This window comes from Notechis scutatus, chromosome 9, assembly GCF_049901735.1.
Source record: "Notechis scutatus isolate UNSWTSFEM ecotype Mainland chromosome 9, rNotScu1.2, whole genome shotgun sequence".
NCBI classification, from domain to species: Eukaryota; Metazoa; Chordata; class Lepidosauria; order Squamata; family Elapidae; genus Notechis; species Notechis scutatus.
Genome location: NC_142017.1, coordinates 18,561,394 through 18,579,432, shown reverse-complemented (window position 1 = coordinate 18,579,432; position 18,039 = coordinate 18,561,394). Strand labels below are relative to the sequence as shown.

At 45.7% G+C, this 18,039-nt stretch overlaps 1 protein-coding gene across 2 annotated transcripts in view; it reads left to right on the top strand.

Moving 5' to 3' along the window:
- Window positions 1-7,567: 7,567 nt before the first annotated feature.
- The window catches only part of GNAO1 (G protein subunit alpha o1), a 213,336-nt gene continuing 202,864 nt past the window's right edge, over window positions 7,568-18,039 (top strand). The window contains exons 1-2 of one of the 2 annotated variants that reach the window (XM_026672093.2): window positions 7,568-8,573; window positions 9,396-9,438. In XM_026672093.2, the coding sequence (XP_026527878.1) occupies window positions 8,456-8,573; window positions 9,396-9,438 (161 nt within the window). In that variant the 5' untranslated portion in view covers window positions 7,568-8,455. The remainder of the gene's footprint in view (window positions 8,574-9,395; window positions 9,439-18,039) is intronic. The other variant, XM_087971687.1, reaches the window with a different exon arrangement.

Genomic DNA, 18,039 nt, shown 5'->3' with positions numbered 1-18,039 from the left:
ATTAAAAGTGTAGAAAAATGCTTTGGCTGTAAAACTAATAATGAAAAAAAAAACTTTGATAAGTATATCTGGTGATATTTTCCTGGCTATATTGACATTTTCCTATTAGCTTCTTCTCTGCCAAAGGATATTAAATATGAATATTTTAAATGCTGCATTTTTCTTGGGCTCATGCTCAGTTTGATGAGCTGATGTGTAAATTAGGAAGACAAAAATGTATATGCCGGATAACAGTCTTATATCTTTGTCATTGTTCATTTTAACAATTGCCCATTGTTTATTTGTGTATATATTTATTTAGTTAAATTTATTTAGCCACCCAACTTGCTTTCAGTGACTCCGGGTGGCTTACAACAATAGAAATGAACTATAAAAAAATAAAAAGCAAAATAAATAAATAAAATAAAGATATTTACGGTATCTCTGTTAAAGCAGTTGTATCTCATGCTTTAATCAAAAAGTTGCTCGGATGGGTTACAGAAGATAGGCAGCCAAACAGGTCTGCATGGAAAGTACACTGGTTCTCAAGTCTCATTCATCCAAAGGTCTATCGAGATTTGCAGTCATCCAGGTCCTGGTTGTCCTTGAGGTGCTTTTTCAAGAGGCAACTGGACTTTCTGGTTTTTTTTTTCTATGAACACGTTTCGCTTCTCATCCAAGAAGCATCTTCAGCTCTGATTGGATGGTGAGGAATGGAAGGATTTATGCTCCTTGAAGACAGCTGGTCATTTGAGTCCTTTTAGAGTGTCATTGAGGCCACTTGGAGGTTTCTCTGTGTTCCTCAGGGTCACCTGGGTACTGCAAATAGTTCCTGTAGTCTGCAATTTTTCTGGAAATCCATTCCTACTCCCGCATCCTTTGAAGGGGATTCATCTCAAAGTGCATCACTAAATGTCTATGGAGATTCTCAGTCCTCCAGGTCATGGTTGTCCTAGAGGTGCTTTTTCAAGAGGCAACTGGACTTTCTGGTTTTTTCCTTTGAAGATGTTTTGCTCCTCATCCAAGAATCTTCTTCGGGACTCATCCAAGAAGCTTCTTCAGGACACAGACAAACCTCCAAGTGGCCTCAACAACAATCCTCTAAAAGGATGCAAAGGACCAGCTGTCTGCAAGGAATATAAATCCTTCCATTCCCCACTATCCTGTCCGAGCAGAAGAAGCTTCTTGGATGAGAAGTGAAACATCTTCTTCAGAGCTGAAGAAGCTTCTTGGATGAGGAGCAAAATGTCTTCAAAGAAAAACCAGAAAGTCTCATTCATCTATTGTCCCATCTCATGTCTCTTTCTAGGTTGCTGGAATGGCTACAAGTACTGGTCCTGTCACCCCAAAGGTGACCTGATTCTGGAGCTATCATGAAGTCAAGGTGAACCATCAGGGCAGAAGATTCAGAAGGACAGCAGTGGGAGACTGGAAGGCAAATCAAGGAGAACATCTGCAAATAAATCCCTGCATCTCCTCAGCCACGGGTACTCCTCAACTTACGACCATCGTTGAGCCCAAAATTTCTGCTGGTAGGTGAGACATCTGCTAAGTGTGTTTTGCCCCGTTTTACGTCCATAGTTGTTAAGTGAATCACTGCTACTACATGGTTGTAAAGTGAATCTGGCTTCCCAGATTGACTTTGCTTGTCAGAAGGTCACAAAAAAATGACCATATGACCCCAGGAAACTTCAACGGACTCATAAATATGAGCCAGTTAGCGAGCGTCTGAATTCTAATCATGTGACCACAATTATAGGTGTGAAAAATGGCCATGTCACTTTTTAACTTCAGTCACTAAACGAACTGTTGTAAGTTGAGAACTACCTGCAATTTGTTGCCCCATCAACAAAGCTGGGATCCTTCCAACGAGCCTCTGGTTGGTGGCCTAAAGAAGCTATCCAATTTTATTCTATGCGCTGTCCGGTTAGACCGCTTTCCATGCTCTTCTACCAAACATTGCCCCATCCTCTATATTCGTGGTGGTGCAGTGGTTAGAGTGCAGTACTGCAGGCTACTTCTGCTGACTGCCGGCTGCCCCTGCAATTTGGCAGTTCAAATCTCAACCAGGCTCAAGGTTGACTCAGCCCTCCATCCTTCCGAGGTGGGTAAAAGGAGGACCCAGATTGTTGGGAGCAAGAGGCTGACTCTGTAAACTGCTTAGAGAGGGCTGGAAAATACTGGGAAGCTGTACATCAGTCTAAAGTGCTATTGCTATTGCCCTTCCTTCCTTCCTTCCTTCCTTCCTTCCTTCCTTCCTTCCTTCCTTCCTTCCTTCCTTCCTTCCTTCCTTCCTTCCTTCCTTCCTTCCTTCCTTCCTTCCTTCCTTCCTTCCTTCCTTCCTTCCTTCCTTCCTTCTAGTTAGAAATGGAGTATTGTAAGTATAAGGGCTATTGTGATAGACAGACAGACAATTGAGAAAGGGAAAAAGAAAGAAAATGATGGATGGATGGATGAAATATAGATAGATAGATGGTAGGTAAGCACCATGGTGGTTAGAATGCAATATTGCAGGCTAACTCTGCCCACTGCCAGGAGTTCAATCCTGACCGCCTCAAGGTTGACTCAGCCTTCCATCCTTCCGAGGTGGGTAAAATGAGGACCCAGATTGTTGGGGGTGAGAGGCTGACTCTGTAAACTGCTTAGAGAGGCTGTAAAGCACTATAAAGTGATATATAAGTCTAAGGGCTATAGCGATTGCTATTCAGAGAACCAGCATGTCCCCATCAGGATAGATACAGGGTGCTACAGATCACATCCACAGAAAGCTAGTTTTCTCAACTTTCATTCAAGTCATTCTGCCAATGGAGGGAAACAATTACAAACTAAAGACGGTTCGAGATAATTTGAGCACTCCTTTTCCACACTACAATTCCCAGACTTCTCTGTGGGAGGTTTCCAGATTGATATAAATGGGTCTGCAGTGTATCTTTGTCAAAAATACACCAAGGATGTAAGCCCTATGAACTATCAGGTGGCTGCCAAGCTAAATATTTTTCTTGAACAACCATCACCATCATGTGTTTATGGTGAATTGTTTAAGTGTGTAGCATCTCTCTCCCTCCCTCCCTTTCCTTTCCTTTTCCCTCCACTTTCCCTCCCTCTTCCCTTCTCTTCCTCCTCCTTTTATCTTTCTTTCCTTTCCTTCCTTCCTTTTCTTTTCCGTTCCTCCCCTTCCCTTCCTCCTCCTTTTAGCTTCCTTTCCTTCCTTTCTTTTCCTTTCCTCCCCTCCCCTTTCTTCCCCTTCCCTTCCCTTCCTTTCCTTTCCCTCTCTGTTCCCCAATCTTCATTTTAAGACGTGTCTCGACTTCAACTCCCAGAATTTCTCAGCCAGCTATGCTGGGTTCACAAGTTCACAAGCTATGTTGACAAGTCCACTGTCTTAAAAAGTTGTCACGGTTGGAGACCCCTGCCCCACTCTCTGAAAATAAATCAATCACCTTTCCCTCACTTCAGCTCTCCTCTTACTTCAATTGCTCTGCAGTCACCCAGTGTTTTAACTCTGCAGGGGGTGCCTTTCTGGGGAAATGTTTTTGGTGATGTGTTTATATTTCAGTGCCCTGCATTTATTTCTGTTTAGATTAGCAAACACTTGACTAAAATGTAATCGAAGGACCGGCTCAGCCCACATCCCATTTTCCTTGGGGCTTTTAAGAGTCTACCTTAGGATGCCGCTTCTCCCCATGGTTGCAGAGAGGGTGGAGCTACGAGGGGTCCTTGGCGCTCTCTTGGTTATTTTCTTGTGGACATTTCATTACCCAACTAGGTAAGAACATCTGTGCTAGAAAGGAATATCAAGAACAATTGCCCAAACAAGGAACCACTAAGACTACTCCCACCAACACTGACAGGGCAAGCCACTTGAGTATAAAATAAGAGCAAATCCCAATTCTTACTAATACGGATGATGTGAGCTAGTTTGGTAATGAAACGTCTGCAAGAAAACAACCAAGCTCAGAGATGCCCATCTTTGCTTTTCATGGGGGGAAAAAGTAGGCAAGTGTTTAATTTTTATTTTAGAAACAGTAGTAGTAGTAGTAGTAGTAGTAGTAGTAGTAGTAGTAGTAGTAGAAGTAGAAGTAGTAGTAGTAGTAGTAGTAGTAGTAGTAGTAATAGAAGGAGATGCCTTTCCTTCTCTGTGGAACAGGTGCAGTAGGTACAGTTATTGTCCACCTGGAAAGTATCATATGAAAACTTAAAAAGGTGATAACTACAGATTTTTAAAAACTAAAAACCTTATCTATGCATTTTGCTTGCTCTTGCTGCCTGTACCTTTTTTTAAAAATATCATTTTTTCCTATCATATTTGCAAAGGGCTTTGCAACTTTAGATCCATGACCAAAAGCACACATCACAGGAAGGTTTCACATCTCGAGAAAGCAACAAGGAGAAAGGTATGGAGTGGATGTTGGCACTGTTAATTTTTACTGCTTTCCTCTTTCCTCTTCTCTTCTCTTCTCTTCTCTTCTCTTCTCTTCTCTTCTCTTCTCTTCTCTTCTCTTCTCTCTTCTCTCCTCTCCTATTCTCTCCTATTCTCCTATTCTATATTCTATTCTGTAGTTTATTCTATTCTATTTTCTATCCTATAAAAATTGTTTTTAATTTAAAAATTATAATGCATTGTTAGCTGCCTTGACTGTATAAATAGACAAGGCATGCATATCCAAATAAATAAAAATAAATATGAAGATATACCTGCATCCACCATTCAGCTGAATGCAATTAGAGATGCTGATTTCTGCACTCAAAATATCTCTTTGGGCATAAATTTCAGTGGAGAATTTAACAATTTTCTTTTGGTTCACACCTAAGCCTTAATGTAATTTCTTTGCTTTTGGCTTAGTACAAAGTGTAAAAATAATGACTATGGTCTGTAAACGTACCAGTAAGATAGAAGCCTAGCCCCGTGCCAAGAGTCTCATTTTACAAACATGGTTAAAATATGGCTTAGCAGAGTTATATGCAACTTTTGGATACCCTGAATAATGTGCACATTCAGTGTTCTGGTCAAATACCCCTTCCCCCCTCCCCACAAATCACTTTGCTTGTGTGATTATTCCTGCTTCAAAATATGTTTGGCATCTTTGCATCTCCTCTGGCCTGTTCTTTCATGGTTGACTTTTCAGAATAATAAGAGTTGCAAGGGAGGGCATCTAGTCCAAACCCCCCACCGAAGCAGGGGACCTTACACCATTTCTGACTGATTGCTGTCCTGTCTCCTCTTGAAGGTCTCAAGTGATGAAGCTCCCACAACTTCTGAGGGCAACTTCTCTTCCGTCGGTTGATTGTTCTCACTGTCAGAAAGTTTCTCCTTATTTCCAAGTTAAATCTCTCCTTGTTCAGTTTCCATCCATTATTCCTTCTCTGGCCTTCGGGTGCTTTGGAGAATAGCTTGACCCTCTTCCTCCTCTCTGTGGCAGCCCCTCAAACACTGGAAGATTGCTCTCCTGCCTCCCCTGGTCCTTCTCTTCACTAGACCAGCCATCTGGTGTCTTCCTGATTTTAAAGAGGACACCATGGAATCCAACTCTTCAAAATGGACGTGTTTTATGGGCACATCCATGCAGGATTTTTGGCATCATAGGAAGATGAATTGCCCTTATTTTTTTTTCCAGTAGTAATTTTCAATTTCTCGGTCTAATCTTCCCACCTGAGATTTCCCCATCATCACACATCCAAGCATTAGCCTGTCTAGACTAGCTCTCAATAACTGCCTAGGTAGACACTTTCTAACAACACCAACAGTCAATGTTTTGTGTTCTTTCGGCCCAGGGAAATGAAGAAGGGTCAATTTATCACAAGGCAACTATCCATGATGGATCTGCAGATCCTTCTTTTAGCTGAGCAAAGCCACCTGGATACCAGGAGCGGAGAACAAACCTCTCCACTCGATTCATGCAGCATCATGGCTTAAACATGGCTTACTGAATAAGCCATTCAAGATTGGCTAAAGAGATACTCTCTAGGCCAGTGGTTGCCAACCAGTGGGCCGGGGACCACTGATGGTCCACGAGAAAATTTTGGTGGTCTGCAGAGAAATGTCCACCCCAAGCAATTAATCCAGGCTGCGTGGGAACACAAGGCTGCACCGCCCACATGGCCTGCGGGAACACAAGGCTTGCGTCACTTGCATTGTGAACAACACAAGGTAGTGAGGGGAGGGGGGATAGGGTGGAGGGGGGAACTTGCCCCACGCACCTCGCCTGGCCACCAGGCTGCTTCTTTCCATTTCTTTCTTCTTCTGCTTTTGGCTGCACGCAAGGAAAGCAGCAAAAGTCTTTCTTTCTCTCCCCCAAACTCCACCAGAAATGAGTCTTTGGGACCCTGCAAGGCCTCCTGCTCTAAAAGGCTGCACTGGCAGGACAAGTCTCACAAAGACTCATTTCTGGTGGAGTTTGGGGGAGAGAAAGAAAGACTTCTGCTGCTTCTGCTGCTTTCCTTGCATGAACCCAAAAGTCTCTCTTTCTCCCCCTGAGAACGGAGCTGGAGACGGTATCCTGCGATCCCAAATAAAGAATGATCGACCAGTAGGAAATCGGGGTGGGAAATTTTCCTGCAGACTTTTTTTTGGGGGGATTTTCCCAGGGTCTCTGGTCTGCAGGATTTAAAATTATGAGTTTAGTGGTCCCTGAGGTCCAAAAGGTTGGCAACCCCTGCTCTAGGCTGGAATGTCGCCAATTCCTGTTTCCAGCCCTGACTGCGATCAAACGCGGTTCGCTGGCTTTGCCTCCCGTTCTAAGAGGTCCCGATGTCCTTACCTACCACCTACCCCGGAGCAAAAGGACTTCATTAGAAGAGTTCAATCTTTGCTCCGCTTTTGTGGGGGGCGCTCTCTTTCTCTGGAGAAGACCCTCAACCTTCCTGCATTTGGATATTCTCCAGGGCTTGGTTTTGTTTTTCTCCGCGTCCCTTCTCGGGGGGGGGTGGGGGTGGAAAAAAATAAAAACGAAGGGAAATAAATGCATCTTGAAAACGCAACGATTCGTGGACCTGCACCAAGGGTGGCAAAAATAAAAATATCCTTTTGTTTTTTTAAAGTGCCTATTTAAAAAAAAAAAATAGATAGGGAAAACCGCACCTATTTGGACATGAAATTAAAAAAAAAAAAAAAAAAAAAAAAAACAAGCCTGCATTTTCATTAAAAAGGCAGGGAAGGCGAAGTCACTCAAAGCAGAAGGGGGCAGGCGAGCCTCCTCGGTTGCATCTCGCGCATTCACTTTCTCTTCACCGAAACTCCCCCCGCGTCACTTTCCCTACCGAATAAAAGCCGGGGCGGGGGAAGAGCGGCTAAATCTCAGTATAGCAGCAACTGTTGGTGGTGGATCCCACCCCGCGCTTAGAGGTTGGCAGGACAGACCTCTTCCTTCCTTCCTAGCCATCGTCTCATTTTCCTCCTCATCCCCCCGCCGCAAAACAAGCGCCCCACCCTGCCCCACCCCGGGGGGCTGAACTGTCTGGCCAGCACGCATGCGCGGACGGGGAGCCACAGACGTCAGCAGTCCAGCCGGCCTCGCCTCGCCCCTTGAAGTCAGCACAGCGCAGAGCCCAGGCTCGCTCGTCGTTGTGCCCCCTCCACCACCTCCTCCTCCTCTTCCTCCTCCTCCTCTTCTCTCTCTCTCTCTCTCTCTCCCCTCTGGCTGGCTGGCGGACACGCGCGCGCGCGGCCGCTCTCCCACTCCCACCCCCTCCGCCACCCTTTCTGCATTTCTCTCCATTAGGACGGGCTGAACGATGCGATCGCTCGCAGCCATCGCCGCCGCCGCCGCCGCCCATTAGAGACCCCCCAGATTAGGGGGGGAGGGGAGAGGAAGAGGGGGAGGAAAAAAACAACAACCCCCCCCCAATCCAACTGAAGGGAAAGAAGGAAGGAAAAAAAAAAACAAAACAACAAAAAAAGCACCGGACCGCGAGAAATTCTGCGCTTGAAGAAGGAAAGGCGGAGGAAGGGGAAAAAAAAAACAAAATCCAAAATCTTGAGCACTTTCTCCCGTTTCTGCAACCGGTTACCGGAGCCCGCGGAGCGCTGCAGCCGGCGGGGTCAGCTCGCTCTCTCGAGCGCCCCGCTTTCCTCCGACGACTCCTCCGGCAGGCGAGCCACCTCCCTTCCCTTCTCCCAGCGCCCCCCCCCCCCGCACCCCCCAGCCCCCACTGCCCTCCCGACCAGCTCCTCTGCAGCTCCCGCAAAGCTGGGCTGATTCCTTTGGATGCCTTGATTCGCCGGAGCGAGCCAAGAGCAGGGCTGGGAAGAAGAGGGAGAAGAGAGACAGAGAGAGAGAGAGAAAGGGGGCAAAAAAAAAGAGGATTTTTCCTCCCCTTGGCCTTTGGCGTTGCAACCTCGAGCTCTTCCCGGCCGGCTTTCCCCCACCCCCCACCCCACTTCTTTCTTTGGGTGGGGGATCGTCCGTGAAAGGGTGGGGGGGAAGAGGCGAAGGAGAAGGGTCCGTCAACCCGGCACCGTTCCCGATTTGGGGCCACCATGGGATGTACGTTGAGCGCCGAGGAAAGGGCCGCCTTGGAAAGGAGCAAAGCGATCGAGAAGAACCTCAAGGAAGATGGGATCACCGCGGCCAAAGACGTGAAATTGCTCCTGCTAGGTAAGCCAAGAGCCGGGCTTCCTTTCTCCGTTCTTCCCCCGCCCCCAAGCCCTTTCGTGCGTTCCCTTCTCCCGCGGCCCCCTCCACAAACCCCCCACACACACATGCACAAGATAGATTTGCACACTCACGTCTCTGCCCCCACCCCACCCCGTCTGCCTGCTCTCAGGTGTGGTTCAGCGCCCCCGACACCCCCTGCTGTGCCCCTTTGCACGATTTCCGCTGCAGCCCCCTCTGGTCCCTTTGAGGTCGCGATTCACTTCCCCTCCAGGTGTAGCTTTGATGCCTGGCCGAAGGCCGTTTGCCTAGAACCTCTTTATCTGTCCCCACCTCCGCCAAATAAATCACTGCCTTTCACCAACTAGGTGTGTGAGTGTGTGTGTGTGTGTGTTTTCACGCTCCATCTTCTGCCGCACCTTTGGATGGACTGGCTCAAATGTAACCCCATCTCAGCCCCTTCCCCAATTCCCCACCTCTCCCCAACAGGTAGGGGGTCTTGCTACCCCTCCCACTGTTTGTTTGTTTTTTAAAAAAACCTATCTCCTTCATCTCTCGCCTTTTTTGCACCGAAACATCAATTGCACAAACACAAATATTTGGCTCCCTTCTTCCCACCCATCCCCGCCGCGCACAGCCATTAGTACTACCACTCCTCTCCCTCCCTCCCTCCCTCCCTCTCTCTCTCTCTCTCTCTCTCTCTTTATCTGCTTTTATCTTCTTATATTCTCACACAGGCCAGATTTTTTTTTTTTTTGCTTTTATGAAGGTTTTAATGTCCTCCCCCTCCTTTCCTCCCCCTCCCCTTCTATTTTGTCCCAACAGGGGCTGGGGAATCCGGAAAAAGCACAATCGTGAAGCAGATGAAGTAAGTCGGCTCATCCCTTACCCTCATAGTGAGAGAAGTGAAATATTTGCATTGTAACTGATTCCAATTATTTTTTTTTTTTTAAAAAAATCTTTCTTAAAGTGTTTTCCGCTTAGCTCCCTTTGATGTTGGGGATGGGAGACCACTGGAGGGGAAGAGGAAGGCAACCCGCTCTTTGGTTCCATGAATTTGTTGGGAGCCAAGCCGTTGGTCTATGGTAGCAAAAAAATCAAAAGCAAAAAACACCCCACTCAGGAGTCTCTGGCAACGCCTTTCCCGGTGTTATTACAAGCTCTGGGCGCGTTTGTGCCTTTTCACGCCCTTCTAAATAAAAATGGGTTGGTGGGGAAAGGCTCAATGGATGAGCCTCCACCATGTTTGAGGCGGGAAAGACCAAGGATGGGGAGGAGAGATGGTCTCCTCGCTGCCTTTGAAGGGGGCCCGGCTTGGCCAGGCCCAACATCTGGAGCAGCTGTTGCAAAAGCTTGAGGCGCAGGTGGGCAGAAGAGGGGAGGAAACCCCCTCCCCCTCCCCCCCCTTGGCTGAGATCTGGCACGATCACCCCGCTGCGCCAGGTATGAGGTGCTGTTCAGCCGCCGTGGTGCTGAAATCTGAATTCCTGCCTTCTTCCTTTCCTCCCTCCCTCCCTCCTGCGAAGAAGGGTGGCCAGGAGGGACGAGGTGGGGTCGGAAGGAGAGGAAACTTAGGCCTGGCCTAGGCATTCGTGCACTGGCACCAAATTCCTCTGTGGCATTCCCACCCACCCCCACCCTCCAAATATCTGCTTCCCAGACCGGGGCCTCCATTTGCCCGCATTTCCAGTCTTTTTGGTCTTGTTAACGGGACTAATTAGGGTTGGGTTTCGGCCCGGACCAAGGCATGGAAAGGCACCTGATAATACAGATTTGAAACTAGTTTCCATCAGGCCTCCCTCCCTCTTTTCCGCAGCTTTCTCGTTTGGAGCCCTTCCCTGTCCTTTAATTAATCAGGACAGAATTTGGCTGCCATGCCAAATTAAGCCGGGGCAGGAGATCGACGCCTTGCCAAGCCCCCTCCCCCCCTCCCCCCACTCCGCTGCTCTGTCCCCTCCCCGTCGACACCCGTGTATTGCGGAGCGTGTGAATGTGGCAGAGATTCCTAACAAGTGCGGGTCGCAAGAAGGGGTTTCCTCCCCCTGCAGCGGACCTGTTTCTCTCCCCCAGCCCCCGCTTCTCTCTCTCTCAATGGCGCCGATTTGAGCTCCCAGGAGGCTTGTGGGGAGGGGCGGGGCGGGGCGCGGGAAGCAGATACACCAGGTGTAGCACCGGGGTGCGTGTGTGCACTCACGCGTACACACGGTCTCTGCTTGAGTTGGGCGCTCCTCTTTAGCTGGATGCCCCGGCTAAAGGGGAGCGAGTGGCCGGATGGTTAGGAGATGACGAAGGGAGAAGCGACAGTCAATGCGGAAGGGCAGGGGGTGTTGTCCCCCTCCCCCCTCCCCCCCCCCGTTGCAAAATGGCCTTCTCGGCAGCCTTCGGGTAGCTCTTGCAGGTTGCTAAGGAAGAATGGCGCCTGGGGCGGGGGGAGAGTTGCACGCAAGCCACACCTGCGCGCACACATGCACGCACGCACGCACACACAGAGATCTTGGGTGCCTGCCCTCGGCCAGCCTGCCCGTGCATGCCCGTGTCCCCGGTGGCTTTTCTGTAGCCTGCGGGGGCTGTTCAAATAAGCGGGAGGTTTCAGGCGGTGCAGGCGGTGGACAGCGCCCGGCAGAGCCTGGAAGACGGGATGGGCTCTAGGGAGCTCGGCAACCTTCGGTTCGGCTCGGCAAAGCTCGGGCGTGGGACTCGCCTGGCCTTCGGAGGCATTCGGCGACGAAGCCAGCTGCCTCGGCAAGGACCGGCAAAGGTTCGGCTCTGCTCGGACAAAACGAGGAATGGATTTAGAACTCAAGATAAACAAGACACGCAATGCCCTGGTGTGATGGGCTGTGCTAAGGGGCATGCAGACACAATGACAACAGGATCAGAATCAGAATAGATCTGGAAGGGACCTCGGAGGTCTTCTAGTCCACCCCACTGCTCAAGCAGGAGAACTTATACCATTTCAGACGAATGGCTGTCCGGTCTCTTCTTAAAAACCTCCAGTGATGGAGCACCCATGATTTCTGGTGGCCAGCTGTTCCACTGATTAATTGTCCTCACTGTTAGGAAGTTTCTCCTTAATTCCAGGTTGGATCTCTCCTTGATTGGTTTCCATCCATTGCTTCTTGTCCTGCCTTCTGGTGCTTTGGAGAATAATTTGACCCCCTCTTCTTTGTGGCAGCCCCTCAAACACTGGAATACTCCTATCCTGTCCCCCACTTTTCTTCTCTTCCCTAGACTAGCCAGGCCCAGTTCCTGCAACCGTTCTTCATATGTTTTAGTCTCCAGTCCCCAAATCATCTTAGTTGCTCTTCTCTGCACTTTCTTTTCCCAAAGTCTCAGCATCTTTTTTGTAATGTGGTGACCCCAACTGCAAGCCGTATTCCAGATGTGGTCTTACCAAGACTTTGTAAAGTGGTACTAATACTTCACTTGAGTCCTTTCCTAAGTTTAGCCCGCTTGAACTCAAGGGTGGGTAATTATGCCAACATTACCACCTGTGGATTTAAACTCCAAGAATTCTTGAGCCAGCATTGAAGTCCACCTGTTGAAGTCCATAGGTTGTAAAACTGAAACAGCTGCCCACCCCTGCTATAGAACTTAATTTAAGCCTGTGCTAGAATTTAGGGGTCTCCCACCTTATCAACTTTAAGACTTGCGGACTTCAACTCCCAGAATTCTTCATCCAGTCATAATCTTTTTTTTTTTTTTTTTTGCAGCCTGGATCTCATAGTCCTAATCTCATACTTAATTTCAACCCCTGTCAAATTTCTTATACTGAGTCCGACTATTTCTCCTTCCTTGATTTATACAGAAAAGAAGGGGGAGAGGGTATTTTCACAATCCTGTGCTTAAGATCTTCTATTGTCAAGGGGATGGACTCCCTTGATCCTTCCCAAGTCCTCACTCGCTGATTTAGTGCCCTTGCAGCTTTTAAGTTCATCGTCATATATCACAGGGCATAGAATACCCAAGCTGGAGATTATATATCATTCTGGACTGAAATGACTGTCCAGCCTCTTCAAAACTTCCAGTGATGGAGCACCCACAACTTTCCTTTGCTTGCTTTTGATGTCATAAATACTATGAAGATTCTCCAACTCTCTAGCCCAATTCTAGTTTTGCTCACACAACACAACGAACCCCATTAGGCTAAGCCATTCATCGAACCGGCCTGGCTTTGTAAGTCACTAACAATCACAACACCAACAAGAAACAACCAAAGTTAAAAACTCACCAAATGTTACAAATGTTAGGTGCTAGGTCTTTCACTGACCTGGGTGTAAGGACACAACCCTTGAGTTTCTGGTGTCATAAATAGCCTGATAGGTAAATATAAATTACTATACATGCCAAAGAGAGAGCTCTTTTTCAAAATATCTCAGGGAGGTGTGTGACAGAGGATCATAAAACTGTTGTTCACTATTACCCATGCCTGAGTTTGCACACCCTGTCCTGTTACAGAAAGAAGTAGAATTCACCTTACATGTTATGTCTAAATCAATAGACCATATTGATCTGGTGATCAATTTCATCATCTGAGCAGCTAAAAGGATGGTTGGGTTTCCACAACACATGAACTATAAGTTGCCCAACCTCCTTTTAACTTAGTTTAATGAGTTGTTAGTTGTCAGTGGCTAAGACGCTGAGCTTGTCAATCAGAAAGGCCGGCAGTTTGGTGGTTTGAATCCCTAGTGCCATGTAATGGCGTGAGCTCCCGTTACTTGTCCCAGCTTCTGCCAACCTAGCAGTTTCAAAGCGTGTAAAAATGCAAATAGAAAAGTAGGAACCACTTTGGTGGGAAGGTAATAGTGTTCCATGCGCCTTTGGCATTTAGTCATGCCGGCCACATGACCATGGGGACATTTTGGGACAGTGCTGGCTCTTCGGCTTTGTAATGGAGATGAGCACCGCCCCCTAGAGTCGGAAATGACTAGCACATATGTGCAAGGGGAACCTTTACCTTTTTAATGAGTTGTTAGAACCCAACTTACAAACTATAAAAAAGGAATAACAAATACTCATAAGAGTCCCTTCTTTAAAAACATTTTATTTATTTATTTATTTATTTATTTATTTATTTATTTATTTATTTATTTATTTATTTATTTGTTTGTTTATTTATTTATTTATTTACTTATTTATTTACTTATTTATTTATTTATTTTGTCAACTGCTTACAAGATAATAGGTATAAGTAAAAACATAATTATGAATACATGGACACATATAAGAAAAATAAAGGAAACAATAGGACAGGGACGGTAGGCACGTTGGTGCGCTTATGCGCGCCCCCTACAGACCTCTTAGGAAAGGGGTGAGGTCAATAGTAGACAGTCTAAGGTTAAAGTTTTTGGGGTTTGGGGAAGAAACCACAAATTCAGGTAGATATTCCAGACATCTCTTGACATCTTCTCAGGTGAGTGATTACTTCCCTGATTTTCTTTTTCCCAGAATGTTGTCCTTCCTTCCTCATCTTCCAGATTAAGGCTACCCTGGGGCCTCATATCTGGCCTGAGATAAGCTAAGATAAGCAGGCACCCCTTTAGGCTTGAACTGATGTTGCCTGGGTTTACTCACACTCTGGAAAAATAAACAGAGACCTGGTTGCATATTTCCTGGCAGGCTAGTTGCTATGAAAATCAAACTTGTTATTAGGCATGGTTTAACCTGAAAATGTTTGCTTTCCTATTAAATTAAGGGGAGGAGTAGGAATAAACAAACTTTCAACTGCCAAGGTTCATGGCTTAGTTGTCTAAACCTTAGCTGATAGATATTACTGAATGGGCAGAGATGGGTTTTTCAAAAAATTTCCTCTTCACTTTTTCAAGGCTCTAGGGTGAAAATTGAAGATCTCTGAAAAGGGCCCAAAATATCCAGATTGGTGAAACAAGTAACTTGGTTGTGCAACTTTGTGGTTGGGTGGGGCAGGAATGGAAACAGGAATAATGTGTCTCTGAAAGGATTCTTAGTTTAAAAATGAGAGTATTCTATCAATCTATTTCTATCTGTTTGACTGTCTATCTCTCTATCCATCATCTATCTTATCTATCCATCCATCTATATCATCTATCTATATCATCTATCTATTTATCTATCTATCTATCTATCTATCTATCTATCTATCTATATCTATCTATCTATCTATCTATCTATCTACATCTATCGATCCATCGATCCATCAATCCATCAATCCATCTGTCTGTCCATCTATCTATCTATCTATCTATCTATCTATCTATCTATCTAATCTATCTACATCTATCGATCCATCGATCCATCAATCCATCAATCCATCTGTCTGTCCATCTATCTATCTATCTATCTATCTATCTATCTATCTATCTATCTATCTATCTATCTATCTATCTATCTATCTATCCATCTATCTGTTTTTGGCCATTTTCATATCCATTGTTGATGGTTAATTTTGGAAGTGTTGAGGTCCACCATAATCCAAAACATATTGAATGATTGGATTTGTTTTCCATTTTCTGATTATCTCAGCCCTCAAACCAGGTGGCAATATTTTATTTTTTAAGGGTGAAAATGCTTTTATCATGGATATCCCCTAATGGTATGAAGTCAGTTGGAGGACAAGCTTATTGTGTAGACAGACACATGCCCCGATACGATGCTCTGAGTGCATGGAATTAGAACTGGACTGAAATTGATGCCTTTGGGGGTGATGTTGTGCACTTTCAAACCAAAGTGTGCGTATTGGCACTGGATGAAAGCCTTGCAGAATCTCTGGATTTTGCACTAAGGGCTGTGTGTTGGCACACAAGAGCAGCAGTCCTATGCTGGAGATGCGATATTTGTCTGAACATTTTCCATCCCTTCAAGGCAGTCTGAGCTTGGAATCTGCCCAGTGTGGTCTGGGAAGAGTTTTCCTTTGATTGAAATGGACGAAAAGGGATAAGTAGGGACTGGAGGCAAATTCCAAGCCGGTTGTCTGAGTTCCAATTTTTATTTCAGTCAGTTGGAGATGCACAGATCCTCTCTGTAGATGCTTTATGCTGCCATGCTGTGACGTTCAAATGGAAGGAGACGGTGTTTTTAAGGGTGGGCATGAGACGTGGGCTTCATTTGACTTGGGGATTGCAGAATCTCCATATTTGGAACTATTCTGCTTAGTCTCTTGGGTTGTAATTTCCCACGAAGGTCTTCGTGTTCCCAGAACGATGGGGCTGAGGAGCATGAAGTTGGAAATGCTTGCTTCTGACCGCAAGTAGAGAGACTCGTTAAGCATGAAGAAAACAAAAAGGAGCAAAAGAATCCACCTATTGTACACGAAGCTAAATAAAGATTCTTGTTATGGTCCAACAATGGCTAAAGCAGCTGTGTGGGAGGTCCCTTGGAGAGTTACAGGGCTTAGAAGAGGAGAGAAGAGGAGAGGAGAGGATGGGAGGGGAGGGGAGAGGAGGGGAGAGGAGGGGAGGGGAGAGGAGAGGAGGGGAGGGGAGGGGAGGGGAGAGGAGAGGAGAGGAGAGGAGAGGAGGGGAGTGGAGAGGAGAGGAGAGGAGGGGAGAGGAGATTCGTACTGCTGCAGTCCTGCATGCTAACCAGGGCTCTCCCAGCACTCTCCAGGTCTGAAAACAAATCTAGAATAGGTATAAACCAGGTTTAACGGGTGACCCCCCCCTTAATGCAACGGGGCCAGCCATGGGCTTTAGGGTTGTCATGGCAACCCTCAAATCTCAAGCTGCCTCCAAACACCGCCCCCTAGGGACAGTAAGTGGACATCAAGGAGGATAAGCCTGAAGAAGTTCAACCGATTGTGAGATAAGGTCAAGTAGCTCAGAGTAGGGATTCCTCTGAAGTTGAGTGGAGGTAACAGCGGAGACATAGGATGGAAGCATTTGAGCAAAAGCATGCAAGAGCAACAGGGATGGGAGAGAGAGAGAGATGAAGATACCAATCTGGTTATCGACGACGGAGGCGTTTATATATCCAAATGTTTTTAAAACGGGAAACGTTGTTAGATATAAAGATGTTTTAAATGAAAGAAGTGAACTCAGAACAAAACAAGAACTGAACGAGGGATTGATATGAATTGGTACACATATATGCAAATACATTCTAGATATGAAAAATGATTTTTATGATGAATTGACAGAATGAGATAAAATCCTAACAGGAACAGACGAATAGATGATTAAGAAATTGTACAGCTATTTACTAGGAGTGAAATTAGAAGAAGAACAGGTGAAGGAGATGATGATAGCTTGGGGAAAAAACTCTGGCTATGGGATAGAATTAGATAAATGGCAGAAATTATGGGATAGAAATTATTAATTAACAATGTCAACAGCATATAAAGAAAATCTATATAAGATATTTTATAGATGGCATTTTGCGCTGGCAAGACTGGCAAAGATGTTTAAAGACAAATCAGCTAAATGCTGGAAATGTCACCAGACACCCGGAACATATTACCATATGTGGTGGACATGCACAGCAGTTAAAATATATTGGACAAAAATACACACATGGTTGGAAAAGATGACAAAACAACACATAGACTTAAAGCCCGAGATTCTTTTATTGGGGATTTTACCCGAAAATTATAGTAAGGAAAAAAACATATTTAATCATACACATATTAAGAGCAGCTGGAATTGTATTTGCTCAAAATTGGAAAAATGAAAAGATTCCGATAGAGAAAGAGGTGATCGTGAAAATATTGGAATGTGCAGAAATGAATAGATTGACATTGGCAATTAAAGAACAAGAAGAAATGGATTATTAAAGGATATGGGATTTATTTTATAAACGATGGAAAATAAAGTAAGAAGTTAAATGAATATTGTTATAACGATAAGATATACAAGGTTGAGTCATTTTTAATAGGAATGTAATCATAGTAAGAAATGTATACTAAAAATAAATATCTGCACAAGATATACCGTGTTTCTCATATAATAAGGCTGGGTCTTATTTTTTTTTGAGCCCCGAAAAAATGGCTAGGCCGTCTTTTCGGGGTGACTTAATTCCCCCCTTGCATCTTGGGTGGGCGGCGACGGCTTGGATGTTGACCTCGGCGTTGGTGGGGCACTTCGTATTGGGGTCAATGCAGGCAGCACCATATCCAGGTGTGCAACAAAAGTACTTCCTAACGGCAAGCCCCCCACCATCCCCCCATTTTGCATGTTTTAATATAGGCCTTAATTTGGGGGAGGGGCTTAATTTCATTTCATGCCTATAAAACATGCTGGGACTTCCTATTGGGGGAGGCCGTATTGTTGGAGAAACAGGGTATGTACCCAGTCAACATAACTGAAAGACGGATTTGTTGTAAAATAAAATAAAATAATTTTTAAAAAAATGGATGGGAGAGAGAGAGTTGAAAGGCTCAGAAGCACCGGATTGCAAAAGCTATTCGGGGGTAAGGGGCAGTTGAGAAGGGGCTGTTGTCCCTGAGTAGCCAGCACTCTGGATGAAGCCAAAGAAAACCATCTGATTTAAGGAGGCG